The following is a 17,011-nucleotide window of genomic DNA, read 5'->3' as shown; positions in this document are numbered from 1 at the left end:
CTACTACTGCAGGCAGGAATCCCTCAGAAGAAATGGCGTAGACATCATGGTCAACAAAAGAGTCCAAAATGCAGTACTTGGATGCAATCTCAAAAACAACAGAATGATCTCTGTTCGTCTCCAAGGCAAACCATTCAATATCACAGTTATCCAAGTCTATGCCCCAACCAGTAACACTGAAGAAGCTGAAGTTGAACGGTTTTATGAAGACCTACAAGACCTTTTAGAAGTAACACACAAAAAAGATGTCCTTTTCATTATAGAGTACTGGAATGCAAAAGTAGGAAGTCAAGAAACACCTGGAGTAACAGGCAAATTTGGCTTTGGAATACGGAATGAAGCAGAGCAAAGACTAATAGAGTTTTGCCAAGAAAATGCACTGGTCATAGCAAACACCCTCTTCCAATAACACAAGAGATTACACATGGACATCACCAGATGGTCAACACCGAAATCAGATTGATTACATTCTATGCAGCGAAAGATGGAGAAGCTCTATACAGTCAACAAAAACAAGACCAGGAGCTGACTGTGGCTCAGATCATGAACTCCTTATTACCAAATTCAGACTCAAATTAAAGAAAGTAGGGAAAACCGCTAGACCATTCAGGTATGATCTAAATCAAATCCATTATGATTATACAGTGGAAGTGAGAAATAGATTTAAGGGCCTAGATCTGATAGACAGAGTGTCTGATGAACTATGGAATGAGGTTCGTGACATTGTACAGGACACAGGGATCAAGACCATCCCCATGGAAAAGAAATGCATAAAAGCAAAACGGCTGTCTGGGGAGGCCTTACCAATAGGTGTGAAAAGAGAGGGGAAAAGCAAAGGAGAAAAGGAAAGATATAACCATCTGAATGCAGAGTTCCAGAGAATAGCAAGAAGAGATAAGAAAGCCTTCTTCAGCGATCAATGCAAAGAAATAGAGGAAAAGAACAGAATGGAATGTCATTCTCCCAAATCATCCCACCCTCTCTCCCTCTCCCTCTGAGTCCAAAAGTCCGTTATACACATCTGTGTCTTTTTTCCTTACTTGCTTACATGTATACTATCATGTAAGAATTAAATCGCCAGTCTATGTCTGACGCAGGATACAGCATGCTTGGGGCTGGTGCATGGGGACGACCCAGAGAGATGTTATGGGGAGGGAGGCGGGAGGCGGGGTTCATGTTTGGGAACGCATGTAAGAATTAAAGATTTTAAAATTTAAAAAATAAAAACAAACAAACAAACAAAAAAGAACAGAATGGGAAAGACTAGAGATCTCTTCAAGGAAATTAGAGATACCAAGGGAACATTTCATGCAAAGATGGGCTCGATAAAGGACAGAAATGGTCTGGACCTAACAGAAGCAGAAGATATTAAGAAGAGGTGGGAACGCATGTAAGAATTAAAGATTTTAAAATTTAAAAAAAAAATAAAAAAATTAAAATTTAAAAAAAAAAAAAAAAAAAGAAGAGGTGGCAAGAATATAAAGGGTGCATAGATTCAAATCAATGTGGGAAACTTATCTGCATTGGAAAAGATCCTGACGCTGGGGAAGATTGAAGGCAGGAGGAGAAGGGGACAACAGAGGACAAGATGGTTGGATGGCATCACCAACTCAATGGACATGAGTTTCAGCAAGCTCCAAGAGACGGTGACGGACAAGAAAGCCTGGCATGCTGCGGTCCATCGGACACAACTGAGTGACTGAACAACAATAACAAGAAGGGAAGGCATGCTACATTGTTTACATCCTCACAGCAGGCTGACAGTGAACTCAAAGCCCATTTGTAAAAGGAAAACTGACCATAAGTAACAAGTAACTCTGACCCAAATGTAACCACATTCCTTTGGTGACAATGACAATTCCAAGATGCCCAACCCCAGCCACAGAATTGGAAAGAGAGCTGTGCTGAGCTATCTGGAGGAAAGCAGGCACGTTTTCACATGGACTAGAATCTGAGAAGTAAGATTTAGAGCTGCTATAGCCATCTTGTTACCAGGGGAAATAGGTTGTCCAAGGGAACAAAAGCAAGAGATGAGAAGAGTGAAACCAGATCTGATCACATTGAAGGCCCAGATGATGAAAGCCAGTAAATTTCTTACTCCTGCTTAAGCCAACTGTCAACTGCAATCAAAAGAATTCTCAGTTGTACCAAAGGCAAGATTGGAAAGAAAAAAGAAGCACACCCAAGGTAAAAGCAGAACTGTGGCCTATCCAGAAACTGGGAAGTTGTGGGTTTTGATAGTAATATTTCTTTAAATCTTGAGCTGACTGTTACAAGGTAAACTCCAAATATACATAGCCCCCTGAAAAACAAAAATTTATGATCAAGAAAATTAATTTTAAAAATTACAGCAAACTACTGTGTTATGTTTTTAAATCTAAGAGATACAAATATCAGATCATTTATGCTGTACACATGAGACTAATATAATGTATGTCAATTATCTTAAATTTTTAAAAATTCATTTTAAAAGTAGATTTCACATATACACAATAGAGTATTACTCAGCCATTAAAAGGAATACATTTGAATCAGTTCTAATGCGGTGGATGAAACTGGAGCCTATTATACAGAGTGAAGCAAGCCAGAAAGAAAAATAACAATACAGTATACTAACACATATATATGGAATTTAGAAAGATGGTAATGATAACCCTGTATGTGAGACAGCAAAAGAGACACAGATGTATAGAACAGTCTTTTGGACTCTGTGGGAGAGGGAGAGGGTGGGATGATTTAGGAGAATGGCACTGAAACATGTATAATGTCATATAAGAATCGCCAGTCCAGGTTCGATGCAGGATACAGGATGCTTGGGTCTGGTGCACTGGGATGACCCAGAGGGATGGTATGCGGAGGGAAGAGGCAGGGGGGTGTTCAGGATGGGGAATACGTGTACACCCATGGTAGATTCATGTTGATGTATGGCAAAACCAATACAATATTGTAAAGTAATTGGCCTCCAATTAAAATAAATAAATTTAAATTAAAAAATAAAATTTTTCTTGCAATGAAAAAAAATAAATAAAAGTAGATTTCATGTTCATTGTTCTTACAATAATAAAAGTATAGATAGATACAAAGAGTAAATAAATAGAAGATAAATACAAAAAAATGAGAGCAAAGAAGCAAAAATGTTGGAGAAGATTAAAAATTGAAGTAAGAACCAGATGGTGGTTATAGTCACTACTGAAGTATTAAAAAGCCTTTTTTAAAATAAACCACAAGTCATTATGAAGAGATAGCAATAATTCAAAGTGACTAAAAAGCACAAGTTTATATGATGGGGCAAGGTTTTAAGGAACAAAGCTGACCCATCATAATCCAGGGTAATTTTTCAAACAAAAATGTGTTCAAGTTAAATCTTTCAACAAAATATCATAGAAGTCATTTTGTTCATCAGATCATGGTTGCATTTTGTATCCTCAGAGATATCATAATCTTTCTATTCTGAGAAACTTGCGTGAGTGGATGGACAAACACCCAGAGAGAGAGATGATGCAGTTAACACCACACTTGCTCTAGCGCCTGAATTTCCCACACGTCTCTAACAAATCAACTCTTTCTTCCCACTGTCCTTGTCGCACATCTGAAAGATCCCTACACATTATAAAGTTCGTCAACTCGTCTCAGCCCTACAGGAAACATTTTTGGTAAGTGAGGATATAAATACAGGGTCTCTAAGTCACATTATGAGTAAAGGAAATTCTTGCAAACCTATCTTGATAGTAGCAAGATACATTACACAGACTATACAAAGTATCATATTTTACCAAGCTAAGTACACACAGTTGTTGACTTTAAAACAATAATGTTCTTTCATCACTCCACTACTGACTTTTTGTTAGTAAACATTAATGTCATCCTTTTCCACATGCTATTCTGAAATGGCAAGCTTATCTTAATTAGGTAAAGTACCATGTCAACAACCATTGGAAGTTGTAGTGACACAATGAAACAAAAGCAGAGGGAAATTGGGCAGAAATATCACTTGTTCCTTTTTTCAAAAACAGCAGAGTTCAAATTACCAAACAAAATAAATAACATCAATTTTAGTAACATTTTTAAATCAATTCAAACCCAGCTTTTTAAAATTGATTTGATTTCCAAACTATATAATTTGATTGTTCATGCTTACGCCACTCATTACATTTTGCAAGCATTAACTTGTCAACAGTATAAAAAGTAAAGTTTACCATTTTTTAATCAAATAAATTTTTAATTAATTTATTTTTTATTGAAGGATAATTACTTTACAGAATTTTGCTCTTTTCTGTAAAACCTCAACATGAATCAACCATAGGTATACATATATCCTCTCCCTTTTGAATCTCCCTCCCATCTCCCTCCTCAGCCTACCCCTCTAGGTTGATACAGAACCCCTGTTTGAGTTTCCTGAAAAGATTACCATTTTTACCTTTTCATGCTGAAGCTGAAGCTCCAATATTCTGGCCACCTGATGCAAAGAGCTGACTCATTAGAAAAGACCCTGATGCTGGGAAAGACTGAAGGCAGGAGGAGAAGGGGACAACAGAGGAGGAGATGGTTGGATGGCATCACCAACTCAACGGACATGAGCAAACTCCAGGAGATGGTGAAGGACAGGGAAGCCTGGCGTGCTGCTGTCCATGGGGTCACAAAGAGTAGGACAGGACTGAGCAACTGAACAACAGCAATCATTTTTACAAAAACCCAGAGTCACAAGTTTCTTCAAAAACCAGCTTAGATTAAAATCAAACTATAAACATTTTAACTTCAAATACATCTTCCACACTCCTCTGGGGGGAAAAAATAAGCCAAATATAGCCACTAATATTGCACATTTCAATCATTTCCCCTCTAAAAAGTATAATATGAAAAGACTTCTAATTTATATTCTGGAATGGTAGGTAGTAGTTTGAATAATAGAAGCTATTAGGCAAATATTCTTCAAGTAGTTACAACTAGATTTCCTATTTCTTTAGCACTTCCTCCTCATGAACAGACACTGCAACACAGCTTGAGGTAAAAGCAAACCTTCCTGCATCAGTGAATGCTCCTTTGAGTTTCGACTGCAAGGAGATCCAACCAGTCCTGAAACTCCAACACTTTGGTCACCTGATGCGAAGAGCTGACTCGTTTGAAAAGACCCTGATGCTGGGAACGATTGAGGACAGGAGGAGAAGGGGACAACAGAGGATGAGATGGTTGGATGGCGTCACCGACTCGATGGACATGGGTTTGGGTGGACTCCGGAAATTAGTGATGGACAGGGAGGCCTGGCATGCTGCGGTTCATGGGGTCACAAAGAGTCAGACACAACTGAGCGACTGAACTGATAAACAGTGTTTTTGAAAGATTTTCTTAACAAGCCAGCAAACAAAACAAACCAAAAAAAAAAAAAAAAGCTAGAAAAAAACAATAATTACTCTGAAAAAGTGAAAGTGTTAGTTGTTCAGTCATGTCCAACTCTTTGCGATCCCATAGACTGTAAGCCTGCCAGCCTCCTCTGTCCATGGAATTCTCCAGGTAAGAATACTGGAGTGGGTAGCCATTCCCTTCTCCAGGGGATCTTCCCCACCCAGGGACTGAACTCCAGTCTCCTGCATTACAGGCAGATTCTTTACTGTCTGAGCCACCAGGGAAGCCCAATTACTCTTTTGCTAATTTCAAATAATATATTACCCTCTCCCCCATATATAACTGCTCTGATACAAATTTTAAGAGGTACTTTTCTTATAAACGAAAGCATCATCAACCAAAAAAAGGAAGTTAAGAAAGCAAATATCTGACCCAGAAATTACCCAACATGTTTTTCCATAATCTATGAAGAATAAAAGTTATACACCAACTTTAGTCAAACCAAATACACATCTTTCTGATAGCAAAGATTTTTCCCAAATTAGGAAGTAGTACTCACAGCCTAGATATCCCAGTTTAGTATGGTTAAAACCACAAGTTTCTAGAAGCAGAAAGCCTGGGTTGGAATCCCTGCTCTACCATTTACTAAGTATATCTTAAGTTACTCAACCTGTAAAGCACCTAGGACACTGCCTGGCAGGGAAAATAAGCACTTGGTAGATGCAGGATGACAGCAAACCTCTAGATCTCTGCAACTTGGCATCAGTTGGGAAACTGTCAGAAATTCAAACTCTGAGGTCCAGTTTCAGACTTGCAGAGTTCAGACCTACAATTTCATCAAGATTCCATTACGATTCAGAAGCAAACCAAAATTTGAGCACAGCTAGAAGGCATTTTTTCATTGTATCCTGAGATATTATCTATAATAATTTTTTTAAGAGCCACTCCATTGCTCTTTTGCAGCCTGAAGAAGGCTAGGTATTATTTGGGATAACAATTCCTCCCTTAAAGATTTCTTACCATACCTTTGTATTCAGAGCCAACTAAAGCCTGCGGTTGTAGAGGACTGCCATCTAGTGGTAGTTCATTCTGCTAACACACAGCAAATAAATTTCCCTGTTGTCTTCCAGTATTTTAAACACATTTGTTTAAAATGCTGCTAGGTTTTCTTTTTGCTTAACTCCTTTCTTGAGGACTACTAACACAATTACCTAACTTAATAATTCCACAAGAAGACATCTTAAATACAGAGTAAGATAAAAGACAAGAATTTTTAATTTCCTTTTTTAAACTTAGATCAAAAAAAGAAAAAGAACGAGTCTAGGGAAGTCTTCAGATTAAAACACTGACCCACTCTCTCCTGTAAAGGTGCACATTAGACACATACGAGTGACATCAGGCTCAGAAAATAGGCTTTCTTTTCTATTGAAGTGAGAGTGACTTTTACTCTCTTCTTTCTAAGTTCTATACTTTTTACAATTTATTTATATAGTTTGCAGGGGTGCTTTTTTGAGGAAAAAAAAAAAAGTATTTTTTTAACCTTCTAACTCAATAACTCCACTTCTACATTCAGTCCTAGGGAAATAATTAGAAACACAGACAAAGATTTATGTTCAAAGATGTTCACCACAGCAAACCAAACTTAATCTTAACAGCTTCACAATAACCTACTGAATCTATGAATCAAAACTTAATCATTCTCCTCCACTACTCATTTAGATCACTTATAATTTTTCTATATTATAAATAAATACATTTATAAATAAAAAGAAGGGAGGGAGGACAGAAAGAAGAAGGAAATAATTATATAGAAGCTTGACCAGACTTTTTCACATTTTGGATCACTTCCTAATAACATTCCCATAAACCACCTAACAGCATTCAAGAACATTTTCGCAGTTCTGAAGCCACAAGTTCTGTACATCAGCAGGATGCACGGACAGCGCTACCACCTCTCTAGCAGCAAGTTTTATCCCACGGATAATTTTCTTTAACAGTTTTGCAATTAAGATACAATTTACTTACCACCTCTTAAAATTATACAACTCAATAGTTTTCAGTGTATTTATAGAGCTATGCAGCCATCACTGTAATTTAATTTGAGATCATTTTCCTCATCCCCAAAGAAGAAATCTTGTAGCCATTAGCAGTAACTCCCCATCCCACCTGCCACTCACCCCAAAAGGCTCATTTTTACTGATTTACCACTCCACTGGTTTTTTTAAGCTATCTCAAAGATATTATGTGTTCCAAACCCATGAAACAGAATAATTGCTTCTGCTACTAAGATATCTCTCTCTTTCAAACTGGGAAATATTCTGTTTAACCATAGGAAAGTAAGAAACATCATAACTGTCTCTTATTTTCTCAAAAGGGACTTTTTAAATATAAGGCAGAATTTCAGAACTAAGAGAAGATATATAAGTACAAACTTAACTATTGTTTTCAAAACTAGTAACTCTAATTACTTTGAAAGTACATTACTGAATCTAGCAAAAATGTCACACAGAAGCAAGGAATTTATTTTAAAAAATTTTTTAATTAGGTTAACTTGGTCTGGTAATAAAACTAAAAGGACAGTGCAATCAGTGTAGGATAACAATTGACATGTGATCCAAAGAACTGTCTTTTTAAAAATAAGTAATTGTCTTATGGGTAAACCTATGGCTGATTCATGTTGATGTTTGGTAGAAATCAACACTATACTGTAAAGCAATTATCCTTCAATTAAGAGTTTTAAAAATTAAATCAAAACCACAATGAGGTACCACTTCACACCAGTCAGAATGGCTGCGATCCAAAAATCTGCAAGCAATAAATGCTGGAGAGGGTGTGGAGGAAAGGGAACCCTCCTACACTGTTGGTGGGAATGCAAACTAGTACAGCCACTATGGAGAACAGTGTGGAGATTCCTTAAAAAATTGCAAATAGAACTACCTTATGACCCAGCAATCCCACTGCTGGGCATACACACCGAGGAAACCAGAATTGAAAGAGACACATGTACCCCAATGTTCATCGCAGCACTGTTTACAATAGCTAGGACATGGAAACAACCTAGATGTCCATCAGCAGATGAATGGATAAGAAAGCTGTGGTACATATACACAATGGAGTATTACTCAGCCATAAAAAAGAATTCATTTGAATCAGTTCTGATGAGATGGATGAAACTGGAGCCGATTATACAGAGTGAAGTAAGCCAGAAAGAAAAACACCAATACAGTATACTAACACATATATATGGAATTTAGGAAGATGGCAGTGACGACCCTGTATGCAAGACAGGGAAAGAGACACAGATGTGTATAATGGACTTTTGGACTCAGAGGGAGAGGGAGAGGGTGGGATGATTTGGGAGAATGGCATTCTAACATGTATACTATCATGTAAGAATTGAATCGCCAGTCTATGTCTGATGCAGGATACAGCATGCTTGGAGCTGGTGCATGGGGATGACCCAGAGAGATGTTATGGGGAGGGAGGTGGGAGGGGGGTTCATGTTTGGGAACGCATGTAAGAATTAAAGATTTTAAAATTTTAAAAATAAAAAATAAAAACAAAAAAATTAAAAAATAAAAAAAATAAAAATTAAATAAGTAATTGTCTTCATGCTATCAAAAAATAAAAACTTACTTTCATTTACCCAAAGCACTCTTTTCTCATATAATATCTTTTGACTCCAGCTGTACAGAATTTAGTAATTTTTCTTTGCACGGTTTCGTAGCAGAAAGAACTTTGAAAATAGTTCATTAAACAAGGGAGACTTGGTCCCCTGATCATATCAGACATTTTTTTAAAGAACAGTAGAAAGCTTAAGTTGGGAAGGGGATGCCTCACAGAAGTTAGCTTCTCATCAAATTTTCACTTTTTCTCGCCTCTTTTCAGCTAACTCTAGGCATCTCCCATATTTTTCAAACATTCGTGTTACTCAAGTTTAGCAGTACTGCAATACAGCCACATGTTTTGTTTCATATCACTTTAATTACACAAAACATTTATTTATACATTGAAAGTGTGAAAGTGAAAGTGTCAGTAGCTTAGTGGTGTCTGACTCTTTGTGACCCGATAGACTGTAGCAGGTCAGGCTCTTCTATCCATGGGATTGCCCAGGCAAGAATACTGCATTGGGTTGCCATTCCCTTCTGCAGGGATCTTCCCAACCCAGGGATTGAACCAGGGTCTCCTGCATTGTAGGCAGATTCTTTCACCATCTGAGCCACCAGGGAAGCCCATTACCCAAAATATTCTTGCTTTTACCTTTATACATGAATGAAGGATATTTCCAAAATAAAGATATTTTTTCATGTCACTAAAGAAAAATCCAACATAGATAACCTACTTTTTATTAACACAATGAAAGTGAAAGTCTTTCAGTCATGTCCGACTCTTTGCAACCCTATGGACTACAGCCCACCAGGCTACTCTGTCCATGGAATTCTCCAGGCCAGAATACTGGAGTGGGTAACTGTTTCCTTCTCCAGGGATCTTCCCAATCCAAGGATCGAAGCCAGGTCTGCCGAACTGCAGGCAAATTTTTTGCCATCTGAGCCACCAAGGAAGCCCATTAACACAATAGTTAAACAATAGCTCAAAAATTTGAGCCTAAAGAGAGCTATATTATAAAATCCCTAGTTACATATTCAGCTGCTGCTGCTACTCTGCTAAGTCACTTCAGTCATGTCTGACTGTGTGTGACCCCATAGACAGCAGCCCACCAGGCTCCCCTGTCCCTGGGATTCTCCAGGCAAGAACACTGGAGTGGGTTGCCATTTCCTTCTCCAATGCATAAAACTGAAAAGTGAAAGGGAAGTCGCTCAGTCATGTCCGACTCTTCACGACCCCATGGACTGCAGCCTACCAGGCTCCTCTGTCCATGGGATTTTCCAGGCAACAGTACTGGAGTGGGGTACCATTGCCTCCTCCAATGTACGAAAGTGAAAAGTGAAAGTGAAGTTGCTCAGTCATGTCCGACTCTTCGCGACCCCACAGGCTGCATGTTCAGCAGGTGCCCCCCTACACACACATACCCAAAATCACACAGGCAAGTGTCACCACATGGCTTCCTATCCTCCCTTCAGCACCAGCAGCTCCTCTATCACCCTGTCATAGTGAAGTGAGAGAACTTTAATCGTAAATAATCCTCCCATGCCAACAATCACAGGGTAGAGAAGCAAGCATCAAGCCCTGGTAACTCAAGAAGCTAGGGTGGAACTAGGGTGGTAGCCCTTGTGCTAATCAGAGAAAGATACTCCCAGGGTAGACGGAACACAGCCTCACTGAGCCCGGACTTGGTAAAGGTAATGTCTTTGTGAAATTTAGGCTCCTTTTCTCTAGGGATATTTATTCCAGGCCAGCACACATGGCCAGATGAGCAGGATCAGGTCTGCATTTCAGTCTCCACCAGCCCCTTAGGCCCTGGCTTAAAAACAATTTATACAACGTGCACAGTGGCCCTGGAGGTGGGTGAGGTGGGGATAGGGGTCTACAGCTTCATCCTGCCTCTACCAAATAGAGCAGGGACATCCATCAATGAAGAAATCAACCCCTTCTTCCAGTGAGAGAGGCAGGCACACAGTTCACCACAGAAAAGCTCAACTTCAGTCAACTCATGTATAAAAGACAAAACTTAAAGAAAAGGCAGTTTCAGAAATATTTCTGTAGACGACATAAAAGTGCAGGCTATATGAAAATCATATATATCCAATGTTTGGAGTTTTCTTTTTTTATTACTTTGCCCAAGTATTTTAATACAAAGGTTTCAATAAAATGTGTCTAACTCTGGGATTCATACCACATAATCCTCCATTTTCATATGGCCGAATATTCTGGTCCTTACAACAGCATGCTCATGATTAAATACAAATTACCTTTCACACCACCAAATGATCCATAAGTCATATTGCAGGCTGTTCTCTGAAGATTATGTTCATACATCAATTTGATCTGATACTGGTTCCCATGTTCCACATTACCCAAGGTTCCTAAAAATAAAAAAGAAAACGGCTTTGTATTTGTTTATATTAAAAAGTATTAATATCTCATCACCTGTACCAATTCCAAGTAATTCAATTTCAGTGAAATTTAAAATGACAAAGCACTAAAGCATTTTGTATCATGAACACTTAGTATACTGATGACAAAGAATGCCAGCACAGTTAGAACAATTTAAGTCTCAGCTAGATTATACCATTAGATGAAATATCACCCTGGGTGACATTTTATTATCTATTTCCATTATGTCTGAGTAAAGTGTAATTATTTAAATAACAACAAAATCTTCCAATTTCAGTTCTGAAATAAATGAGGTTAAGTTCCCTTCACTTATAATAATGAAACAGAAAAGACATGACTCAAAGTGTCTAAGAAAAATATTCCCCACACTATCAAGCAATTCAATTTTCTGTGCCAACTCTCAAAATATTCAAGCCCCTAATACATTATGTTCTAACTTACTAGAGAGATCTAAAGCATCCCTCAGCAAGTAACTAGGACAATGTTTTCTTTGAAGTCTACAACTGACTGGTTCAAAATTGGGAAAGGAGTATGACAAGACTATATATTGTCATTCTGCTTATTTGACATATATACAGAGTATATCATGCAAAATGCCAGGCTGGATGAATCACAAGCTGGAATCAAGACTGCCAGGAGAAATATCAACCTCAGATGTGCAGATGATACCATTCTAAAGGCAAAGTGAAGAACTGAAAGCTTCTAGATGAGGCTGAAAGAGGAGAGTGAAAATGTTGGCTTAAAACAACACTCAAAAACCTAAAATCAAGGTATCCAGTCCCATCACTTCATGGCAAAAAGAAGGAAAAAAAGTGGAAGCAGTGACATTTTATTTTCTTGGGCTCCAAATCACTGTGGACAGAGACTGCAACTATGAAATTAAAAGATGCTTGCTCCTTGGAAGAAAAACTATGACAAACCTAGACAGCATATTAAAAAGCAAAGACATCACTTTGCCAACAAAGGTCCCTATAGTTAAAGGTATGGTTTTCCCAGTAGTCATGTATGGATGTGAGAGTTGGACCATAAAGAAGACTGAGTATGGAAGAATTGATTCTGTCAAACTGTGGTGCTGGAGAAGACTCTTGAGAGTTCCTTGGACTGCAAGGAGATCAAACCAGTCTATCCTAAAGGAAATGAACCCCAAATACTGATTGGAAAGACTGACATTGGAGCTGAAGCTCCAATACTTTGGCCACCTGATGCAAAGAGCCAACTCACTGGAAAAGACACTGATGCTAGGAAAGGTTGAAAGCAAAAGGAGAAAAGGGCAGCAGAGGATGAGATGGTTCGACAGCATCACAGATTCAATGGACATGAATTTGAGCAAACTCCTGGGGACTGGAGGACAGAGGAGCCTGGTATTCTGCAGTCCACGGGGCTGCAAAGAGTTGGACGTGACTTACTGACTGAACAACAACAAAAAAGAAAAATCTCCTTCAAAAAAAAAAAAAAACTTTCTTTGCATTTAACAGATCATATATGCTATAATTACTTCCTGGTTCATTCCAAATGAGAAAAGATTCTTTATCTGTATGTTACTCTCTAGTTGTCAGGCTTTCTAGAGTATATACAGTTAGAGCTATATCCTAGTGATCAGGCAAGAACATTATGATTAGAAACTGTATTGGAAAGAAAAATTATTCTAAATGCAACATATTCCATTAAGAAGCATCTTTGTCATTCAGTCAAAAATGCAAAAGTTAAAGAAATAATTATAAATATCACAAAGAAAATGAAATAGTTCCAAACTCAATAAGATTAGATAATTAAAACAATCTACATATATATGTCAGTCTGTATGTATGTGTATACAGATTTATATGTGAGCATTTGTGGGGGTTTTTTGGTTTTGTTTTTGTCCAGAAGGATTTACCAATGTTCACTGAGGCTGCAAGAACAGAAGGATTTCTACTTCCATTTTAGAACTGAGGCACTGTAAGTTTAAAAAAAATTTAATACATTTCCCCCAAAATCACATAGCTGACAAAGGACACAGTACTCAAATCAGGTCTTCTGAGCCAGCACTATATATCCTGGCACCTGGTTTTCCACCATTTAACAACTTTCAGGGAAACAAGTAAGCCAATGACAAGTTAAAAAAAAAAAATTTCCTGAGGAGGGATAGACTGGGAGTTTAGGGTTAGCAGATGCAAACTATTAAATACAGAATGAATAAACAACAAGACCCTACTGTATAGCACAGGGAACTCTATTCAATATCCTCTGATAAACCATAATGGACAAAAATATTAAAAAATAATGTGTGTATATATATATAAATGAATCACTTTGCTGTACAGTAAACATTAACATAATATTATAAATCAACTATACATACACACACACACACACACACAAACACACACACATATACAAAGGACTTCCCTAATGGCTGAGACGGTAAAGAATCCACCTGCAATGCAGGAGACCTGGGTTCAATTCCCGGGCCGGGAAAATTTGGAGAAGGAAATGGCAACCCACTCTAGTATTCTTGCCTGGAGAATTCCATGGACAGAGGAACCTGGTGGGCCACAGTCCATGGGGTCACAAAGTGTCAGACAGGACTGAGTGACTAACGCTGAATTTCACTTTTTCATGGACATATATATATATATGTATACACACACACACATAATTTCAACCCCCCACCTTTCTCTCCCTGGCCTGTTCTTCCTCATTTGGAAGGTGAAGGGTTGACGGAGAAAAAACTAACAGGCAAGGATTTCTTGGAAGAAAACATTTTCTACACAGATCTATGCCCCTGAAAATGCTAAGAACAGAACACACATCAATAGAATTTAAAAAAAAAAAAAAAAAAGGCTCAAATTTGCCAGCTAAACCTGAAAGGAGATGAAAGCTTTCTGGAACCTAAATGGCAATAAAGTCAGTAAAGTCCACAGAAACTGGTGATAATCACTACCATACCAGCCACAAGGGCAAAAACCAAAAACTCTAAAAACATAACTCATAGCATTGACCTAAGGACAGTTCTAGCCTCTAAGAAACCAGGAAAACATTCCAAGAAACTTCTGGTTCTTCCCTACAGAAATTCCAAATTTCATTCTGCACCTAAAATGAGAGGGACCCCTCCAAGAAAGGAATGTATCACGCATACCTGCTAGCCAAAACATCAGTGAACACAAGGGTCAGCAGTCAATATTTAAACAAATGCATGAAATGACACTAGAACTTATGTACTGGAAAGCTCCAAATGCATTGGTAAGCTTTTAAATTTCAGGTAATTGCACTTGAAAATATAATAGTGCAACTAGGGAGAACAAAACAATTTATCTTCCTTCAATACTAACTTGGAATAAAGGTAGTACCTGAAAATCTAAAAATTCTGATCATTTTTTCTAGAGAAGCATCAGTGACATAAGATTAAAATTACTTACATAAGTTTTGTCCTTGGATATACAGATTGAATACAATAAATGTATATTAACCCGGGTCTCCCACATTGCAGGCAGACGCTTTACCATCTGAGCCACCAGGGAAGCCCATAATAATAGTCTACATAGAACTAAAGTTCATATAAAGTTTCATCGATTAGAAAGTAAATGGATATTAGAACATTTTTGCTGCCTTATTTAAACAAGAGCTAATTTAAACACACACAAAAAAACTCTCTGGACAATCAAAGGTCACCTTGAAAACAGGTTTTGGCCCAATTTTACATACATAACTGCTGACAAATCTAACAATGTTAAATGAAATATTAATAAAAGCCATTACAGAGTAAAAGGTTCATTGTATTAAATAACCAAATTAGATTATGCAACCCTATCAAAAGCAAAGAGACATCTTTTTGCCCTCTCATGGCAAATGTTAAAATTCTATACATATGTCAAATGCCTAGGAAGTACTCAATTTTTAGAAGAGAATATTTTAAAGAACATAATCAGTATAGCTTAAGCTCACACATCTGTAACCATTTACTCAGAAACTGAGGCCCATCAGGAAAGAATCAGATGCCATGTGATATTTTTCCTCTACCAGAGTATGATAAGATGGGCTAAGTTCAGGTCAGCAAGACCCTGCTGTTTCTCTATATTAAACCAGCATTTAATGACATATCACCCCCAAAGAAAGAAGTCAGCACAGTAGCCTCTGATTATTAAGAGTCGTTTGCTGTATCCAGGAGTTCTCCTCTAATTTGCCTCAAATACCTTTTAGGAGCACACAGCACACACACAAGTGAAAAAGTGAAAGTCTCTGAATCTTTGTGATCCTATGGACTGTAGCCCCCCCAGGCTCCTCTATCCATGGAATTCTCCAGGCAGGAATACTGGAGTGGGTTGCCGTTCCCTTCTCGAGGGGATCTTCCAGACCCAGGGATCAAACCGGGGTCTCCTGCATTGCAGGCAGATTCTTCACCAACTTGGCGACTGAACAACAACAAGCACACAAAAGAAAACAAAAAACATTTGGGGAGAGGGCAATTGGGGTTAAGGATGTCAAGCTCAGCTGACACGTTCATCTGTTGACACCAGTGATTACACTTAAACTAGAAAGTGTTTATGCCTCCCTTGTTATAGTAAAAGCTAGGTCAAAGTTCGGCCTGATACCTCAAGAAACATATTCAAGAGAACAAAAACAGTAACTTCCCTGCTTCTCAATTTAAGCCAGGCCAGGAAAAATATACAAATTGTCAGCCTACAAATATCACAGGAGGCTGAAGAAATAAGAGACTGAGAAAGGAAATGAGGTGTAGTGTAAGGGAATGTAGTTTGGACAACTCCTCATCCCCAGAGAATACGAAGCTTGTAAATGAGTACAAAGAATAAAAGGAGCAATAAAATCGCCATTCCCATGACAGGTAACTTTCATTTCCAACACAAATTTGAAGGAATATGTTTATGGACACGTGAAAGTCGTTCAGTCATGTCCGACTCTTTTCAACCCCAGGGACTATATACAGTCCATGGAATTCTCAAAGCCAGAATACTAGAGTGGGTAGCCTTTTCCTTCTCCAAGGGATCTTCCCAACCCAGGGATGGAACCCAGGTTTCCCACATTGCAGATGGATTCTTTACCAGCTGAACCACAAAGGAAGAATATTGGAGTGGATTGCCTATCCCTACTCTAGTGGACCTTCCTGACCTAGGAATCGAACTGGGGTCTCCTGCACTGCAGGTGGATTCTTTATCAACTGAGCTATCAGGGAAGCACTTATGGATACCAGTGTCCTATTAAAAAGCTGTGATCAAACATGCCGGTTTCTTTCACTAGGCTTTTTTGATAAACACACATTTCATCCTTAGTCTATGTCATACACCCCAGTAAAGTCTAGAGACTTCTGGCTTTCTGAGCCATTATTCACATGGGCCAAGGGAAGGTCAAGAATCTAACCTCGTTCCTAATTTTTAGGATCTGTCCTTCTACTGCCTCCTTAGAGCCCCCACAGAGCCTCTAGAAAGGACCAGTACCCCAAGCAGTATTCAAGAGTAACTGTGGGCAAGTTCTCCTCCTCCATACTTGTTAATAAAATGTCACTCAAAGTTAATAAGCTTATGATGGGAGAGGAACAGCTAGATTCCTACAATAAAGCAGCCTCTATCATGCGTGCTCAGTCGTATCCAACTCTTTGCCACCCCTTGGACTGTGGCCCACCAGGCTCCTCTCTGTCCATGGGATTCTCCAGGCAAAAACA

At 38.4% G+C, this 17,011-nt stretch overlaps 1 protein-coding gene across 2 annotated transcripts in view; it reads right to left on the bottom strand.

Annotated features, from left to right (window-relative positions):
* The window catches only part of BBS9 (Bardet-Biedl syndrome 9), a 473,303-nt gene that overhangs the window by 425,403 nt on the left and 30,889 nt on the right, over window positions 1-17,011 (bottom strand). For both annotated transcript variants that reach the window (XM_018047135.1, XM_018047136.1), the window contains exon 5: window positions 11,211-11,324. In XM_018047135.1, the coding sequence (XP_017902624.1) occupies window positions 11,211-11,324 (114 nt within the window). The remainder of the gene's footprint in view (window positions 1-11,210; window positions 11,325-17,011) is intronic.

Source organism: Capra hircus, chromosome 4 (assembly GCF_001704415.2).
Source record: "Capra hircus breed San Clemente chromosome 4, ASM170441v1, whole genome shotgun sequence".
Lineage (NCBI taxonomy): Eukaryota > Metazoa > Chordata > Mammalia > Artiodactyla > Bovidae > Capra > Capra hircus.
Note: the sequence above shows the minus strand (reverse complement) of the source record. Positions and strands in the feature narration are given on the sequence as shown.